This window comes from Lygodium microphyllum, chromosome 25 (assembly GCF_053477565.2).
Source record: "Lygodium microphyllum isolate KBCC chromosome 25, Lygodium_microphyllum_v1.1.10, whole genome shotgun sequence".
NCBI lineage: Eukaryota > Viridiplantae > Streptophyta > Polypodiopsida > Schizaeales > Lygodiaceae > Lygodium > Lygodium microphyllum.
In genome coordinates this window covers 103,974,371-103,992,778 of record NC_141159.1, presented here as the reverse complement: position 1 = coordinate 103,992,778, position 18,408 = coordinate 103,974,371, and the positions used below count along the sequence as shown (strand labels likewise).

General features: G+C 41.2%; 1 protein-coding gene across 5 annotated transcripts in view; it reads right to left on the bottom strand.

Annotated features, from left to right (window-relative positions):
* The window catches only part of LOC148014580 (uncharacterized), an 84,200-nt gene extending 66,075 nt beyond the window's left edge, over window positions 1-18,125 (bottom strand). For 3 of the 5 annotated variants that reach the window (XM_087666405.1, XM_087666404.1, XM_087666408.1), the window contains exons 1-3: window positions 17,684-18,125; window positions 17,408-17,515; window positions 16,874-16,967 (exon numbers count right to left, since the gene is read on the bottom strand). In XM_087666405.1, the coding sequence (XP_087522531.1) occupies window positions 16,874-16,967; window positions 17,408-17,515; window positions 17,684-17,857 (376 nt within the window). In that variant the 5' untranslated portion in view covers window positions 17,858-18,125. The remainder of the gene's footprint in view (window positions 1-16,873; window positions 16,968-17,407; window positions 17,516-17,683) is intronic. The other 2 variants (XM_087666407.1, XM_087666406.1) reach the window with 2 other exon arrangements.
* Window positions 18,126-18,408: the final 283 nt, after the last annotated feature.

Genomic DNA, 18,408 nt, shown 5'->3' with positions numbered 1-18,408 from the left:
TTTGAAGTTCACACTACGGAATTGTAATGGAGCCATGAGGACAAATGCAAGGCTATTCCCGAAGACCTTCCCTAACAACGACATCATCCTATAGTATAGTCTCAGAGCTACAGTAATACTCATCTGCATACATCTCACTGTGACTAGTACACAGAGTAGTGACCCCATGGCAAGCATACTATCAGCACAATACCTCGGACGCATGCTAAATACATATGAGATCCACTACAAACAAGAGCTCTCCACAACTGGAGGAGTGGAAGTGCTACCTCTCCCTTGAGCATCAGGCAATACTCTGGATTCCCACTCTACTAAACCTGACTGAGCCCGAAATGAAGTTGGCTCTAACTGAAAGGCATCTAGGTAATGCTACAACATTAAGGATGGTCTACCAAGTCATCCTCTTCCATCTATTTTGCATCTATTGGTGAAACAATGCTGAAGCTTCACCGATAAAAATACGGAAACTTTACCTCTAGTTTTACTTGCCTCAAATCTCCACTAGGTTGTAGGCCTTTCTTCCCCTTAAGCATTGCAATGCTTTATACTTTCACATTGTTGCAATTACAACTTAACTAATATGCAACATTGCATCCAGTTGACTAGCCCCTCATGTGTACTTGACATACTAGCAGCACCAGATGCATTAGGAAACATTTTTGTTTGCATACTTTGGACCATTGAAATGACTGTGCATGGGAAATTGCGCACTACTAGTCATACCAAGATACATTTTTCCATACATTGCATGTATTACTAGCAAAACTTTTCCTCATGACGAACACTATACGGAGCATTTGCATAACTAGCATTGATACCATGAGTCCCAAACACATTGTGCTACATATATCCATTGCCAAACTTGCCACTTTGTGCCCCAACATCAATAATGAATGTGCACAATAGGGCCTTGAGTCCTATTTATAGGACTCATCAGCCCTAACCCCAAGGTACCCTTAGTGCATTCGCACTAAGTCACCTCATGATCACTGTGACCACTGCTACTAGCACCCATCCGGATGTCCAGGCACATAACACTTCCCTCCTTATGAATGATTGTTGTCCTCAGCAATATCCTCAAGAACGAAGTGAGGAAAACGACTCTTCAATGAACGTATAGACTGTCAAGTAGCCTCCACCTCTAGGTGGTTTTTCCACTTGACCAAATATTCGAGATGAGCAATCCAACAAGATTGTTTAGTCCTCAGGCCAAAAACCAATGTGGGTTTAAGTGGAATGTAACGAGCAGTATCCTCAAGTCATGGGACTTCCTCAATTGGAACAATCTACTCACCTTGTCCCAATCGTTCTTTCAAACGACTCAAGTGGAACACAGGATGAACTCGGATTTCTGATGGTAAATCTAACTCATAGGATATGCTACTTATCTTCTTGGTAATTTGGAAAGGACCGCAATACCTCAAACATAATTTATAGCACTTGCTGGTAGTCACTAAATCGGAGTCCTTTGGGACTCTCTAGCAATAGGATGTTGGTTAGTATAAAACGTAGCATGATCCTAGGCTGTTTTAATGCTTTCCCTTGCAATCATCAACATCTCCTACATATGGTGCAAAAAGTCGACTACAATTTGCATTTTCACCCCCCTAAGCTCTGTGGCAATCAATGGTTTCGGCTCATAACCATATATAAGCATAAATGGGCTATAAGGGAACTCAATCTAAGCAAGATAACGCTCCCAATCAAATTGTCTACAAGAGACATATGCACAAAGCATATTCTCCATAGTTTGATCTGTCCGTTCAGTCTACCCATTGGTTTCTGGATGTTCCAAGGATGACAATAACAATCAAGTTTCCAACTTTGAAAGACAGTTTGCTAGAAATGGCCAATGAATTTAGGATCCGAATCACTGACTATTTCATTGGGTAAACCATAAAGTCTACAAGGTTGTTCATTAAAGAGACTGGCCAACTCATGGCTTTTCACAATCATCTTTGTAGAAATAAATCGAGCAATTTTCATCAATCAGTCAACCACAACCCAGATTGCATCATGACCTTGATTCGTACAAGGCAATCCTACTAAAAAATCCACAAAAATACTACTCCATTTCCTATCAGGGATTTGTAAAGGATGCAACATCCCCACCTATCTATGCCATTCAGCTTTGTTAAGATGATACTGCGGACACTCGCATACATAAGACTCCAGCATAGTCTTAATATGCGGCCAGTAAAAATAACGAGTAACGAAGGTCAAAGTCCAGTGTATGCCAGGGTATCTAGCGCTCGACACATCATGACACTCATATAAAGTTTTCTTGCAAATATCCTGACACACTTTACCTTGTTTAAAAATTAGTCCATTTTAAATAGAAGACTGTTCTAACATCTTCCTCTTAGTAGCTAATCTTTACGCGTCCAGACCGCCTAAGCATCTCGTCCTCCTTTTTCAGGCTAAAACTATCAGGTTGCTGAGAGACAAGATGGCTACTAAGCAAGTTTCAATTCTATGGTCTAAGGTTCTACAGAACAACCGAAGTCGCTCAGGTAGCTCAGACAAAAAAACATCAGCATACTCATGTAATATCAAATCCATACATTTATTTATATTTAAACTTATATTAAGATTATTATTAAAAGTAATCAAATTACATTGATTATTAGACAATTAAACTTTTTCAACAAAACAAATATCAATAGTAACAGTTGGATTGGAAAAACATTGAGTAAACTCCGTTGTTGAAATCATACATTATATTATGTGATCCCGAAGGGTAAACAACCCTCGATCACATGGAAACGATCATATGCCTGAGAGGCCGATAGAATGGGTAATGCATGTCTAGATGGAATGAGGGAGATACCCAACATAGCCATCCCAAGATAGACAAATGTGCTCACTTGTGAGTGTGTGTAAGGAACAGTGTTAATGGGAGGTATTCCCAATAAGTGGCATTCACTGGTGGATAGCTAAGATGTAGAACTGAAAAAGAAAAAGCGCTAGAATGGAAACAAATGATACTAATCCTATTATGCTTGATGCAAATGTGGAATCTAAACTAAAGCTATTGAAGGCAAATGAAATAAAATCTAAGTTTTTGTAAGCAGATGAAAATTCTAAGTGAGGAACAAAAGAGGGAGGGACAGGAGGGAGAGAATTATGAATAAGTACCATCAACTCTGTGCTTAAATGAAACAAATAATACAATGTAAGGTATATCTATGGGAGTATGTCTACTTCAAGCACCACCTCAATTGACATTGACATTTTCAAGCCTATCAAGATCTGGATCCTGGACATTAGATGAAGAAATACAAAAGGATTGTCACCAATCATCTAGAATACAAAATGTCCTTCTTGAGTGGAGAGGTAGCCAGCCTCACCAATTGATCCTAACTAATGCAGAAGGCTCCTAGGAGTGACTTGAGAGTAATGAAAATATTTGACATGCTATCGTGCCACTACGCAAGCACCCTGTGAAAAACTCTGGAGTGCATCATCATCCGACTTTCTTATTGATCTAGAGAGTCAATGTCATCTGAGTCATTAGTACTAGTGTCAGTGGCATGGATGGTTCAAAAATACTAGATTTTTGGACAATTTTAGCCTATTTTATTTTAGATATTATTTAATATAAATATCCTAAAAAGCTAGGGAAACTTCGAGAATAGGGTGACATGCAAAAAGCAAGTTGCTTTTTCAGCCAGTTTTGGATTTTTCATGAAAAAAAATATGGTTGAAATTGCGCGCATCGCGATTGCAATGGACAGACAGCAAACAACACTTTGAACTAGAAGAAAAAGGAGTGAACTGGGAGATTCTTAACCAGGCATCCATAGGCGTCCTATGATTTTACCCCCCTTTCGAAGCCAACGGAGCCATTAGATTTGGGCTCCAAGCAGCAAAGAAAAAGTTATTTTTTTTATATACGTTTTTGGTCTACGAGGGAGCTCCAAGAGATCTAATGCTTGGAGATTGCTTCTGAGTAGTGTCAGACAACGGATTTCAAGTTCTATCAATACATATTGATTCGATTCATTGTGCTTTGTGTTTTATCATGTTTACCTCTTGTCTATTATTTTTCTTCTCTTCCATCTCCTATCCTCTACTTTCTTCTATCTCTGATCCTGAGCAGATACGACCTTTCGACAAAAACCCCTCCGACATTGGTGAACCTGACGTGAAAGGTCGTCAAAAGGAAAGACAATATGGGAGAACCTTCGAGCACAATTTCCAGTGATGTTTTCCAACAGTTAGTGCAGAATATGAACATGCTTATGCAAGTACAACAACAGCAACAGGTGATGCAGGCTTCTGCTCAAACAGAAACGGTTGTGATGAATCCTCTACAAGCAATTGAGAGTGAGATGAAGTTGTTCGATGGCAAGAATGTATCTACATATGTACATACCTATGCTCCAAAAATGAAATTCTTTGGAGTGGCTCAACTTGCATGGAGCCGGTATTTTGTACGGATTACTGTACATGAAGTAAAAGCGCAAATTACTGAATTATACATGCAGGATGCTGACTGGGTAGCTTTCACGAAGACACTCAGGGAATAATTTTACATTGAAGATACCAGTTTGATTACGCGCAAGACTTTTCAAGAGTGGATTTTACAAACCCAATACGGGTCTTGTGGCTACAAAATTGTTAAGAGAATTTGAAAGTCGATTTGAGCAGTTAGATCTTGCAAAACAACAAGCTCTTGTAAGTCAGAAAATTAAATTATTTCTACAAGCAACAGATCCTGAGCTTCAAGTACAACTTGATGATTTGCTAGAGGATCTGACTATAGAGACAGATCTTAAAATAGAGTGGAGACATGTCAAGCAAGCTGTTACTGCACTTGTGAAAAAGCATAGAAGAAGAGAAAGATTGCATGTCTCTAGCTTTGCCCACTGTTACGGGCAAAACAATTGATGTAGCCAGTAAGCCAACCACTTTTGTGGCTAAACCTATGGCTATTGTTCTCACTGTTAGGGAAGATGTATTAGATGAATTGGTTAAAGGCGTGCAGGATCTTCAATTGAAATTTCCAAAATTGGATGGAAAAGAACAAGAGGAAAGGGGACACGCAGCAATCCCTAAACTAGAAAAAAGATGTATGTGGTGTGATAGTTTGCAGCGTGAGAGAAAAGATTGTGTTGCTTATCAGGAGGCCTTGGCACGGCAGCTCATCTTTTGGAAAGATGGCAAGATTCATACACAAGAAACGAGATTGCCTCTTGCTTTGAATGTTGGAAAGGGAGGTATGGAGAAGTTGTTGGAAGACTTGGCTGTTCGAAATGCTTAAGCGATTGTACATGCTTTTACTTTTGGTCTACAGTTGGATAGAATGCATGGCCAAGTGATGATTGGTCCAAAGGCTGCAATATGGACGCATGCTTTGCATGCTGTTGAAAAGAGAAAAGTTACTGATAGTGAAATGTCTCATGTAGGGCAAGACATTCATCGCATAACTGGTTGGGAATCACCAGTAGATGCATATATTCAGTGGATGCATATTCAACAAAAGGGCAACAAAACACGGATGTACTTGTGGAAGAGAAACAGAAGAGAGATGAAGATAATGCAGGGATATCTAAGGAAGTGATACGAAGAAGTGTGGATTTGTCTAAAGCTGCAAATCAACCACCTCCTAAGCATGTTATGGAAGAGATTGGGCAAGAGCAAAAACAGGATAGCAAGCAAAAGGGCAAACAACTAAGATATAAGTTGCAGTCTAATATTGAGACAGGCACAGATGCCTTGGAAGATCTTGTAGTGGAAAAGTCAGCCATTGCATCTCCAGATTTTCTTAATGTATCTAAAGAGGTTTATAAAGATCATGTTTTACTTGATGCAGGGTCTGTAACGGAGATTAGTTACTTGTTGGATGCATATGATTTGCAATATAAAATTATCGTTTTTGAGACAGTTCATGAGCTCAAGGATATGCCTTTAGAGGATGTTAGATGTAATGCTCCGCAGTTGAAAAATGTTTTGAATGCTTTGTCAAAGGCCTTGATAGACAACTCTAAGATGCTTCAAGATATGGATTGCTTCACTATTTTTGGTGATGGTGAGAATGTGTTGGATGCAAGTGAAGCTCAGTTTATGTTTGATGAGATACACAATTGTCTATATAAGCAGATTTCTATGCGCGCTGGACTTTGAAAGAGCACACATGTTGCTATGTATTTATTGATGGGTGTATTGATAGCATGTATATAGAGATTCAACAACCTCTAGTGCATGATGCGCACCCAAGGCCTTATGACCCTAGAGGGGGTACTAGGTATGGCTCAAGAGTTATGCAAATGCTAAGTATTTTAATCTATGATTCAAGGGAATACCTTCTTATATACATGATAAGCGACAAGTTGACTCTATGGGTGTTTGATCGGGGTGGTGCATCGGTGGCACATACCGGAGGATATACAGGTTGAGAGGAGATGGATGTCGTGCCACTATGCAGACACAATGTAAAAAACTCTGGAGTGCATCATCATCCGACTTTCTTATTGATCTAGAGAGTCAATGTACTAGTGTCGGTGACATGGATGGTTCAAAAATACTAGATTTTTGAATAATTTTAGTATATTTTGGATATTATTTATTGTAAATATCCTAAAAAGCTAGAGAAACTTCGAGAATAGGGTGACATGCAAAAAGCAAGTTGCTTTTTCAGCTAGTTTTGGATTTTTCATTTTAAAAAAAAGATGGGCAAAATCATGTGTGTCGCGATTGCAAAGTGGATAGGCAACAAACTACACTTTAAACTAGAAGAAGAAGGAGTGAACTAGGAGATTCTTAACCAAGCGTCCTCGGGTTTTACCTCTCCTTTCGCAGCCAACGGAGCCATCAGATTTGGATTCTGAGCAGCAAAGAGGAAGCTGTTTTTTTATTACACATTTTTTGTCTACAAGGAAACTCCAGGAGATCTAATGCTTGGAGATTGTTTCTGAGTAGTGCCAGATAAGGAACCTCAGGTTTTGTCAATACAGAGTGATTCGATTCATTGTGCTTTGTATTTTATCATGTTTACCTCTTGTCTATTCTTTTTCTTCTCTTCCATCTCCTATCCTCTACTTCCTTCTATCTCTAATCCCCGGTGGATACGACCTTTCGACAAAAACCCCTCCGACAACACATGAATTCACTAAACTCCGCTTTCATTATGAGCCCTACATCTAGTAAAGATGGAGATAAAGATGATGCATTGTCCACCTCGTTGAGGCCATAATGTCTCCTCACATCCTACAATGATGGAGAAACCGGAGAAGGTATCATGACTTCCCATGGGGAAGAAGTCTAAGCCATTGTATTGGCTCAGGCACTCCATCCATTGCACGCCCACGAACTCTTCTAATTGGCCGCAAAGGGTGCACTCCTCCTTGGGACGAGACGTCACCTCCCCGGATAGAAAATTTGCCAGCCACACCCAATCTTTTTGTATATGGTATTCAATTAGCTTGCGAATACAATGCATAATTGATATAAAATTTTCTTACCGTTTGCTCAAAATCTAAGATCACCTGATCAATGATCTCAGATTGAAACTCACCGAAGCGTCGTACGTGTTCTATAGACAATTGACGTTTTCGTCTAATTGCCGGCCCCCTATCCAGGCCCCCTATCCACCAAGATGCAACACTACAAAGATCACTCTTAGACTCACAGATGATGGGGGTCTAACAACCAAGCTACATAAGATGTGTGCATGTTCCATGCTATGAGGGTTGCTATTGGCCAGATCAGAGCATCATCACAGACCCTCCAAATTGAGATAGGTAGAGTAGCACAAGAGAGGTAGAGCTGGCTACAGCACAAGTGGATAGATAGGACAAGATATGCAAGCTATACAATGGGGTCAAAGGAGCACCACATTTGTGGATGCCCAGTATACTATGAGATCAAGGTGAGATATCATTGCTTGTTTGGAAAGAGTTTTGGCCCACTTAGTCAAGTGAGAGACTATCATGACTGTGAGAATGGAGATGAAAGCTCTTAGCTGAGAGTACACAATTGACAATAGAGTGAGTGAGAGTGAAGACACAGTAGGACTCCCGATGCAATTCCAAAAGTGTGATAAAAGTACAAAGTATAACCCTTAGACCTTAGGGTTGTTAATGGGTGTTCACACTCGAAAGGTGTAAAATACAATAAGTGACCAAACTGTGTAACATAAAACATAAAATAGAAAATAATGTAGCTAGGGGAAAAAATCTATCGCCCTACTGCGGATCACCAATACTCCTCTATGAGCATAGGCATGAGTCAAACCCAACTAACTCCCCTCGAGTGAAAAGTGATCAGCATACAAGGATCATCCACCAAAGGAGATCAAATTCAAAGTATTGCGAAATGCTTCAAATTTGTCGCGAGGAAGAGCTTTGGTAAAGATGTCTACCGCATTGTTGGTGGTAGGACAATAGACAAGGCTAATATCTTCTACATGTAGCCTCTCTCTGACAAAGTGATAGTGGATCTCTACATGTTTTGTATGTGCATGAAACATTGGGTTTCGTGCCACTGCAATGGCACTCTTAACTGTCAATAAACAAAGGAGTAGGCTCCGTGGCAGATACATCAAGATCAGCCAACAAATGTCTCAACCATACACATTCAATTGTGGTAGTGAAAGCTACCTTGTATTCAGTTTCACAAGATGATGTAGCAACAACGGATTGTTTCTTGCTAAGCCAAGAGATACAAGATGAGCCAAGAAAGAAACAATTTCCACTCGTAGAGAGTGACGTGAATCAAAATCACCAGCCTAATCTAAATCACTATAAGCATGTAATTGCAGTGGTTCCCCCTTGGCATAAAGCAATCCAAGAGTCCTACTATCCTACAAGTAACCAAAAACACGCTTCACAGCTTACCAATGTGACATGTGTGGGCTGTGCATATATCCACTCAGGGCTGAAATTGCAAACTGAATATCTAGCCATGTGTTACATAAATAAATGAGACATCCAATTGAGCATATATATGAATGTCAAACAAATCACTGTCACCATGCAAAGACAGCTTGAGTCCATTCTGTGAGAGTACGCTGCGGAAGAAGGAATACGAACACCGAGGGAGAGAGAGAGAGAGAAAGCAGAAAATAAGGAAGAGAAATCTGCACTGACTGAAATGAATTCTGAATACAAACGGGAAGGCGGAAGGAGACTGATCAGTCCCTGCACGCAACCCACAGCGTCAATGAGGGCACCAAATCAGGCTGATGAAGATGGCAGCACCACCATGGGGGAGGAGTGTCGGAATCTGCAAGAAGACAAGTGATCAAGTGGGGAGGGGGGCTGCCTATAAATAGGCAAAAGGACAAACCCTAAAAATGCCCTAAAATGGGAGCCCCACATCAGTGACCAAAAAAGTGGCCGGGCAGCTAGTGGCTGCCCACTAAAAGAGGCCAAAAAGAAATACACATCCTAAGATAGCCAGTCGAGAGTGACTAGCCTCCCCCATCATAACACATGACAGACATGTCAGAGCTCCTAATGTCCTCGTCTGACTCAGACTGAGGCTCACAGGCAGGAGATGACAAGGCATGACAAACATGACTGCTAACACCCCCTCTCAGATCCTGGATGTGGCTGAAGGCCGAAGAAGAAATAGATCCTGGGGTGGCAAGAGGAATGCCAATATCGATGAAGTCCGTCGATGTAGACTGCCGCTGAAGGAGCTCCTCACGATCCTGGGAATCCCCCTCTAAAACACTAGGGGCCAGGGAATCCATAGCCGCATCACCGAGATCGTCCCCCGCTAAAAGGGATGGGGGGTACGAGGGAACCACCGAAGGAGAAGGTGGGGGATGGGAAGGAACCTGTGGAATAGAAGGTGCATAAGCGAGAACGGGTGTAGCAATAGACTGCCGCGGAGGACCCTGCATCAAAGAAGGGGAATGGAGCTTGTAAAGCCCGCTCTCCTGCCAACCTGTCGCAATAACAGCTCCTGTAGAAGAATCCTCAATACAAACGGCATGCTCGGTGAAGATCACTCGTGTGCCAAGCCTCGTAAGGCCATAAACTGAGAGGAGGGGAAGGCCCAAATCTGAAACATGTAGGGCCTGTGAAAAGGAGCTCAAAGGTCGGTCGGTAAACAAAGGCAATGTGCCAACACCACTAATAGGCACCGATAAAATGTCACCAATAGTGACTGAACCCTCTGATGGACGGAGATCCTGTAACAAATCACCTCGGGGAGTCATATAACTCGAAGCACCACTGTCCACTAACCAAGGCTGCGCAGAAGACACTGCAGCCACGGAAGAAGGATCCTCCTCCAAAGCATGGATATGAAGGAACACTAACTCATGGGTAACAGCTAGTGTAGAGGCAGAAGAAGGCTCCGACGTAGATCCACCCTTCGCTCTCGAACGAAGGTGAGGGTACTTCATCCAGCATTTCTCCTCCGGATGTGTCCCTTTCCCACAGTGTGGGCACTTCGGTCTCTCTGAATCTGAGTCAGAGCCTGAAGAACTGTCCTTCTTCGTAGCCTTTAACTTCTTCTTCTTCTTCTGTCCTCCCGAACCTGCAACAAAGGCTCTAGTGGAGTCGGATCCACTAGCACTAACCTCTCTGAGTCACTCGTCATGCTCCAAGACAAGCGGGGATAGCTCCTCCCATAGAAGCTGGGCACAGGTCCTCGAAGTAAGAAGGCTGGTGTAGAAGACATCAAACCGAGGCAATCGCAACTGAGTCAAGAGAATCATAGCCATGTCTTCAGAAGATATCGTCCGACCGAGGGATGCAAGCTCATCCCTCATATCCTGTAATCTGTTGATGTGGTCCTTCATGGAAGGACTATCATCAATAGAGAGCATCTGCAACTTCTTTTCGAGAAATATCCGGTGGACAAACGTCTTCTGTTGATAGAGAGACGTGAGCTTTCTCCACACGTCTGCTGCAGTCTTCAACCTGTGAACATGAACAAGGACAGAATCCTGCAAACTCAGAAAGAGGAAAGATCTGGCTCTAGAATTAAGCCGATCCCATAAGGCTGCACGATCCATAGATGTCCCATCTGCGGGATCCACCTTAGGCTGGGGAATAGAAACAGAAACAAGCTCCCAAAGATCGAAGGAGTCCAAGATACACTCCACCTTGCAGGACCAGAGAGAAAAGTTGGAGCCATCCAACCGGTCCTCTTTGGGTAGCTGAGGAAGTACGAGTACCTGTACAGGGGGTACCAAAGGCTGCATCTTCGGCCCACTGGAAGGGGCTCGCCGAGATACATGAATAGAAGGGGAACGGGAAAGAGCTCCGGACGACGGTCCTCGTGATAGAAATCACGTCTCCGTTCAGATAAGTGTCGAGACAAAAGCTCATCATCTGAGTCATCAAAGCGCGTAAACTGATGAGAAGACATCTTCGATATCTACAAACACCAAAACACAACAAGGGAAGGTTGCCGGTGCCGAAACACAAACACCAGAAGCTCCTGAGCTGGCCGCCTTGCACAGAACGCAAGGATGATGTCAAATGCAAGTGTTAGCGATGCAATCACCACAAAAAACAACCTCTGGCCTCAAAACGCAAGTAGAAATGAGGTCACCAACTTGGAGGAGTGCCGCCAGAGGTTGAACGCAGCCACAGAAGCTGAAAACGCAGCTTGGTGAAGTGTCGTCCAGCTGGAGGAGGGCCGGCCAGGCTGAAAACGCAAATAGGAAGAGGTTGTTGATGACGTGGCAGCCACTGGAGAAGGCGCCAGCAGCAAACGCAAAGATTTGGGACCTCCTGGAAGGGCCGCCTTGGCTGTTGGGGATGATGCCAGCAGCAAACGCAAAGATGTGACACCAAAACAAGCCGCCTTGATCAAGGAGATGGTGCAGAAGGTGACGCCTTAGCTGTTGGAGACATCTTGACCAGCAAACGCAAGGTTGTGGATGTTCTCCCGCATAAATCTCAGCTCCGTGTACTCTCCTTCGGCTCTGATACCATGTGAGAGTGCGCTGCGGAAGAAGGAATACGAACACGGAGGGAGAGAGAGAGAGAGAAAGCAGAAAATAAGGAAAAGAAATCTGCACTGATTGAAATGAATGCTGAATACAAACGGAAAGGCGGAAGAGACTGATCAGTCCTGCACGTAGCCCACAGCATCAGTGAGGGCACCAGATCAGGCTGATGAAGATGGCAGCACCACCACGGGGGAGAAGGAGTGTCGGAATCTGCAAGAAGACAAGTGATCAAGTGGGGAGGGGGGCTGCCTATAAATAGGCAAAAGGACAAACCCTAAAAATGCCCTAAAATGGGCGCCCCACATCAGTGACCAAAAAAGTGGCCGGGCAGCCAGTGGCTGCCCACTAAAAGAGGCCAAAAAGAAATACACATCCTAAGACAGCCAGTCTCAAGAGTGACTAGCCTCCCCCATCATAACACATGACAGACATGTCAGAGCTCCTAATGTCCTCGTCTGACTCAGACTGAGGCTCATAGGCAGGAGATGACAAGGCATGACAAACATGACTGCTAACACCTTCTCCATCGCTATGCTAACTGGCTTGCAATCCTGGAGACCAAACCTCTCAAGGAGTCTACCAATATACCTCGACTATGGCAATCCAATGCCTCTAGCATCATGAATGAACTGAATGCCCAAATAGTAATGCAAAGGCCCCAAATCTAATATTTCAAAAGTTTGCTGCAAATTTTTCTTGAATGTTGAAATCTGATCAGCATGTGTCCCTATGAGCAAAAGATCATCTACATAAAGACAAATGACCAGCAAAGGATAAATGTGAAAATGGAGATGGAAGCTCTCAGCTAAGAGTACACAATTGACAATAGAGTGAGTGAGAGTGAAGACACAACATGACTCCCGATGTAATTTCAAAAGTATATAATGAAAGTACAAAGTACAACCCTTAGACCTTAGGGTTATTAATGTGTCTTCACGCCCAAAAGGTGTAAAACACAACAAGTGACCGAATTATATAGCATAAACACATAAAATAGAAAATAATGTAACTAGGGGAAAAAACCTCCTATAAGGAGAGTAAAAAGTGCCCAAGTGTCCTACTGCACATCATCAACACTCACAAAGTCAAACCCAACAAAGACCTAAAATGCCTTGGTGTTTTCCTCTTGGAGCTACAAAGACATAATGAGGAGATCTATACACATAGAGAGAGAGAGAGAAACAAAGAACGAAAGAAAGTTATATTAAAGTCTACAAACGGCCAAATCGGTGTATGAGACCAAAATGTTACATCTAAAAGTGAAGGAACTTTTTCCGAGTCCCAAAAAAGCTGGCATCGAATGCTATAACTAACTATATAGAAGCCATACATTCCACTAGCATATCCCCCCTCCTCCCAAATTATCCATTTCACAACAATGAAGGCTCAGTACAAAGAGCATCAAATATCAAGGCAACTAAGAGACCCATAGTGCATGGATGCAAACCACCACGACCCCATCAAGCATAGTTTTTTCACATCCAAGCTGAACATCAAAGAAGAGTGAAGGAGAGATGAGAGGAACTAAAACAAGGAAGTGTAGATATGAAAGCCCTTCTTGCCCCCTACCTAACATATGACATATTACATCTTGTTATACACATTGGATGAAGCTAGTGATAGGTTGCTCATTGCTCATCATGATTGTAGACTTATAGCATATGCTAGATAGACATAGACATGATATGGACTACACTAGGCTTACTCTTTCTTGGATTGTTGTATATGAATGCCTCATAGGCCAATTGGGCTTCTAGTAGACATTAATGCATCCTTCCTCCCTCTCTTGAGCCCCGGCCTTCTCTTGCCCCCCCATCCCTTTCCCTGGTCCCCCCTTACTCCCTCTCTCCCAATCTCCCACCCCCATCCCTCCCTCTCCCCCTTCCCTGCCTCTCCCTAGTCTCCCTCCCTCTATCATGGTCCCTATTATTTACGGCAAAACAAAAATTAACACAATAAAAAGCATTAAGCAACCACTAAATACATTCATAGCTTTCACTAATTACACTCCGATCACACACTAAATTTTCTAATTATACTTTGATTACACCCTCTTTCTCTTTCTCTAAATAAATTCTAATTTTACTATCATACAGCTCTTTCTCTAGTTATTTGATTTTACTATTTAATTCTTAATTATAGGCTACTTATACACTAAGTTTTCTAATGATACTCTAATTTCTTTACATATACTCAAACTTCATTTGTTATACTCCAATTTCTCTAAGTATACTCTAATTACACTCTAGTTTTATACTATTGAGATGGCAAGCTCAGCACATGCAGACAGACATTGATGAGATCGACTGCCTAGCTAGATGGGCCCATATGTCTACACTTAGCGCGTCGATGGTCGTTATGATCCTCACATGATCACTAACTTATCACTTATTATATTTAGTTTGTTGCACCTACTTATAACTAGTATAGTTAGCGACAATTGATTAGTAAAGTCAGTTATGCACTATTTGCCTATTAACAAGCAACGAGTAAAAAGCTCTCACATTCTTCTAATCTTTTTCTTGGAAAGTGCTTATGGAGGCACCGGAAGCAAAGCAAAGCAAAAATTTCAAATTGCTATGAGATTTTGTGTGCGAGCAAAGCACTGCATATTCTGTAGATTGACCTTATAGGACTTTTCAGCTGCTATTTTGGCCATCTAAGGCCATTTCGGGCCACATAGATTGCGGATAGCAATTTCAAGACATATTGCAATTTTAGTTGTGTCGGTTGAAAGTGGATGCACAGGTTACAAATTTGAAATCTGTAAAATCTGAGGTGTTTACTAGAAAGCAAATATAAGTTTTATCTGCAAACATATTGCAAATTACTTATACTCTTGAGCAATTGGTGAAAAAGGTTACTTGGTGTACTATTGTGCACTTGTGAAATTTTGTAGAAGACTTGCTTGCTATTTTGTATCATTTTTGTAATAATGGCAAAGAAAAGTGGAAACCCATCATAGAGAAGCTAGACAAGAATAACTACCCATCATGAAAGTTCCGTTTAACCAAATTTCTTATTGAAAAATGCCTTTACAAGTTTGTTTCAAGTAAAGAAAAAAAACCAAAGCTAAGTAACCCTACGACTTCAGATGAATTAAATACGTGGAAAGAATGGAATGCAAAGGACAAAAGGATGATGTATTGACTATCTGTAGTCATTGATAATACTATGCTGGGCATATTAAAAATGCAAAAACTTCACATCCATCTTGGACAATCTCTTAGAGCATGTTTTCAGTAAATACAAAGGTATGGAAGATTCAACTCAAGCAAGAGTTGAATACTTTTAAGAAAGGAAAAATGTCTGTCGATGAGTATATTTTGAAGGTGAGAAGCATTGCAAATGCTTTGGCAACAATTAATACAATGCCTAATGATTATGATTTGGTTTCATCTACTTTGGATGGCCTTAATAATGAGAAGGTTTGAAAATCATTTGTCACTTTTGTATATGTACAGAAGTCATTTCCAAATTTTGATGAGTTGGCCTCTCTCATAATCACCAAAGAGATCAATATGCAAGGTGAATCATTCGAAAGAAGTGGTGAACATGTGCAAGCATTTTACTCAAGTTCAGGAAGGGAACGTGGCATATCCTCTTCGAGAGGCCGTGGTATGGAACATACTGGTAATAACTAGTAAAACAAGTTGCATCAGCAATTCGGTAAAATGTAGATTTCAAGAGGCCGTGAAAACTTTAAAGGTAGGGGAAGCTCTAGAGGAAAAGGTGAATGAAAAAATAGAGGTTCTCACAATTCTGATATTATTTGTCATTATTATAGCAAAACAGGTCAGATTGTAGTCCATTGTTATACTAAGAAGAATGATATTCGTAATGGTAAATTGTAACAAGGAAATTATGCATTCTCTTTATGACAATGAAAACAAAACTGAACGTCTATTTGTTATGCAACATATAATAAATGTTATTACAGGAAAGGGGACACATAATGATGTATGGTATGTCAATTCAAATGTAGCTAATCATATGTCATACTAAATGGTTTGGAGAGATGCAAGATTTGCAAAATCCAGATTATGTGCAAATGGGTGATGATTCATGCCACCTACTTTTACACATTGAAAAGGTTCCCTTGCTCTTACATGATGGCCACACAAAGTCTGCCAAATATATTACATGTGCCATCAATCATAAAGAATTTAGTGTCTATTGGTCAAATAGTAGAGCAAGGTTACACGTTCGATTCAATGCAAAAGGTTGTTTTATAAAAGACTTTAATGATAAGTGTAAGTTGGTCGCAAAAGGAAGTACAGTTAGCCACATGTTCTCTTTAGATGCTATAAAATGGCAAACAATCCAAGTTATGTGCAAACAGGTAATGATTCATGTCACCCAATTTTATACATTGGAAAGGTTTCCTTGTCCTTACATGATGGCCACACAAAGAGTCTTCCAAATGTATCACATGTGCCATCAATCACAAAGAATTTAGTGTCTATTGGCCAAATGGTAAAGCAAGGGTTGCATGTTCGATTTAATGCAAAAGATTGTTTTGTAAAAGACTTTAATGATAAGTACAAGTTGATCACAAAAAAAAGAGTTGGCCGCATGCAAAATTTCATAAAGTGTGTGAAGCAAGCAAGACAACCTTTTTCGCATAACAAAGATGTGAGCAAAAATATACTTGATGTTGTACATACACATATTTGGAGGCCTATGCAAAACATATCTCTTGGTGATAGTAAATATTTTGTTACGTTTATTGACGATTATTCAAGGAAGTTGTGGATGTATTTCATGGAGAAAAAGAATAATGTATTTGAGCACTTTAAAACTTTCAAGGCTGCTGTATAAATATTCATGCAGTAAATTATGTAAATCAGCCATTCAGTCACCTCATGTAAAGCATTACTAAGTCTGCAATTATAAATATTCATACAGTAAATTATGTAAATCAGCCATTCAATTACCACCTCATGTCCTTACCTTCTTCTTGCATCGTTACAATTTCTATGGCCCGCCCGATATCCTTGTTTGCACTATCCTCCTTTACAACACCATCCAAAAGAGAATAGGACTCCTGAAACCATGACGTTTGTTTTCAAATTCCTTATCACTGAACAAATGGAAGCGCTTCATTAGTTGTCTTCAATTGTCTAAACATTTGGCAGATGATTCTCTTACATCATGGTGATCTCATATACCAGAGAGCACATTGGGGTCTAGGTTAAAGCGATATCCATCATATTTCATACTACTAGTTTCACAGCCTCATCTTTTCAGGCATGGCATGAACAGCTTAAACTGAGGAAAGTATCGATTGCAGAAATGAGAAAATTAAAGAAGCTCTAATTTTGGTGCTGACTGTTCATCATACAACACCTAACAAGATGCAGAAATGTAAGATACCGTAGTATGAAAAAGTTTGCTTGAATCTTGTGAAAAAAACTGGGAATTTATCCAGTTAAAAGATGCAGTCGGCACATGGCTGTGAAATGATTGAAAAGGTCAACACTGCACCTCCGGTAGAATTGATCTGCATGCTTCAAGGTTGCTCAATGGCTCCGCAGCTGCATCTGGAGGTTGCAAATCCTCAGCTTCCAAAGCTTTCAATGCATCAAACTGGGGCTACATACAGCAGGCAACAAATTTACTCAAAAATTATCCACACACGCTGAATTTTCTTAAAATTATTGATGACGCCACTGATGTGCAGGGAGCAGAGAATCAAAGGACTCAAATATTGATTTAAGTTTGATTGTAAAGACGTGCAATGGTCGACTGGATAGAACGTACTGAGACGAAGTTGAGGGCAGGCGAGGAGCTGCCCTCTCCACATTCCCCCTCCTCCTCCTCCTCCTCCTCCTCCTGCTTCTGCATTTGATCCTTCGAGCTTGGGTTCGGGCTCTCCTCCTCCCTTCTAGTAATCAGCTTTTCGCACTCCTGTGCCAAAATATGAATTTTCCACATTCAGCAAGTCACAAAGACTCAGAATCCGAAGCAGTCACCTTCGCACTCCATGCCTAGATTCTCCTAGTGCTTCGCGCCGGTATGCTCAAAGCGCTGGTGTGCTTCCATGCCCCTCTCTCTCTCTCTCTACACTTCAACTAGGTGCTCTATGCCTAGATTCTCCTAGTGCTTCGCATCGGTAGTCCCAAAGCACTGGTATGCTTCGCTGCTTTACATGGAGATTCAAAGGCCTGTTTCAAACGGCAAGAGAGTACATCCATGCTTAGAGTCACAAAGAAACCAATTATGAGAAATCCCAATGCTTTTTTATGAGTTGAGGAGGATTTCTTTGTATTTTGCTAGTGCTTCACATGGGTGTTACGCCAATAGTTTACATTTGATTTTAGTTTCGTGCTTTGAACATCTTTTATTATCTCTTCAAATTTTTATTCTCTCTCTCTCTCCAAATGTCTATTATGTCTCTGCATATATGTGTTTCTTTCCTTCTTCTCTCTCTCTCTCTCTCTCTTTTTCATTTTCTCTCTCCAAAAAAATTTAACCTCTCTTTCCAA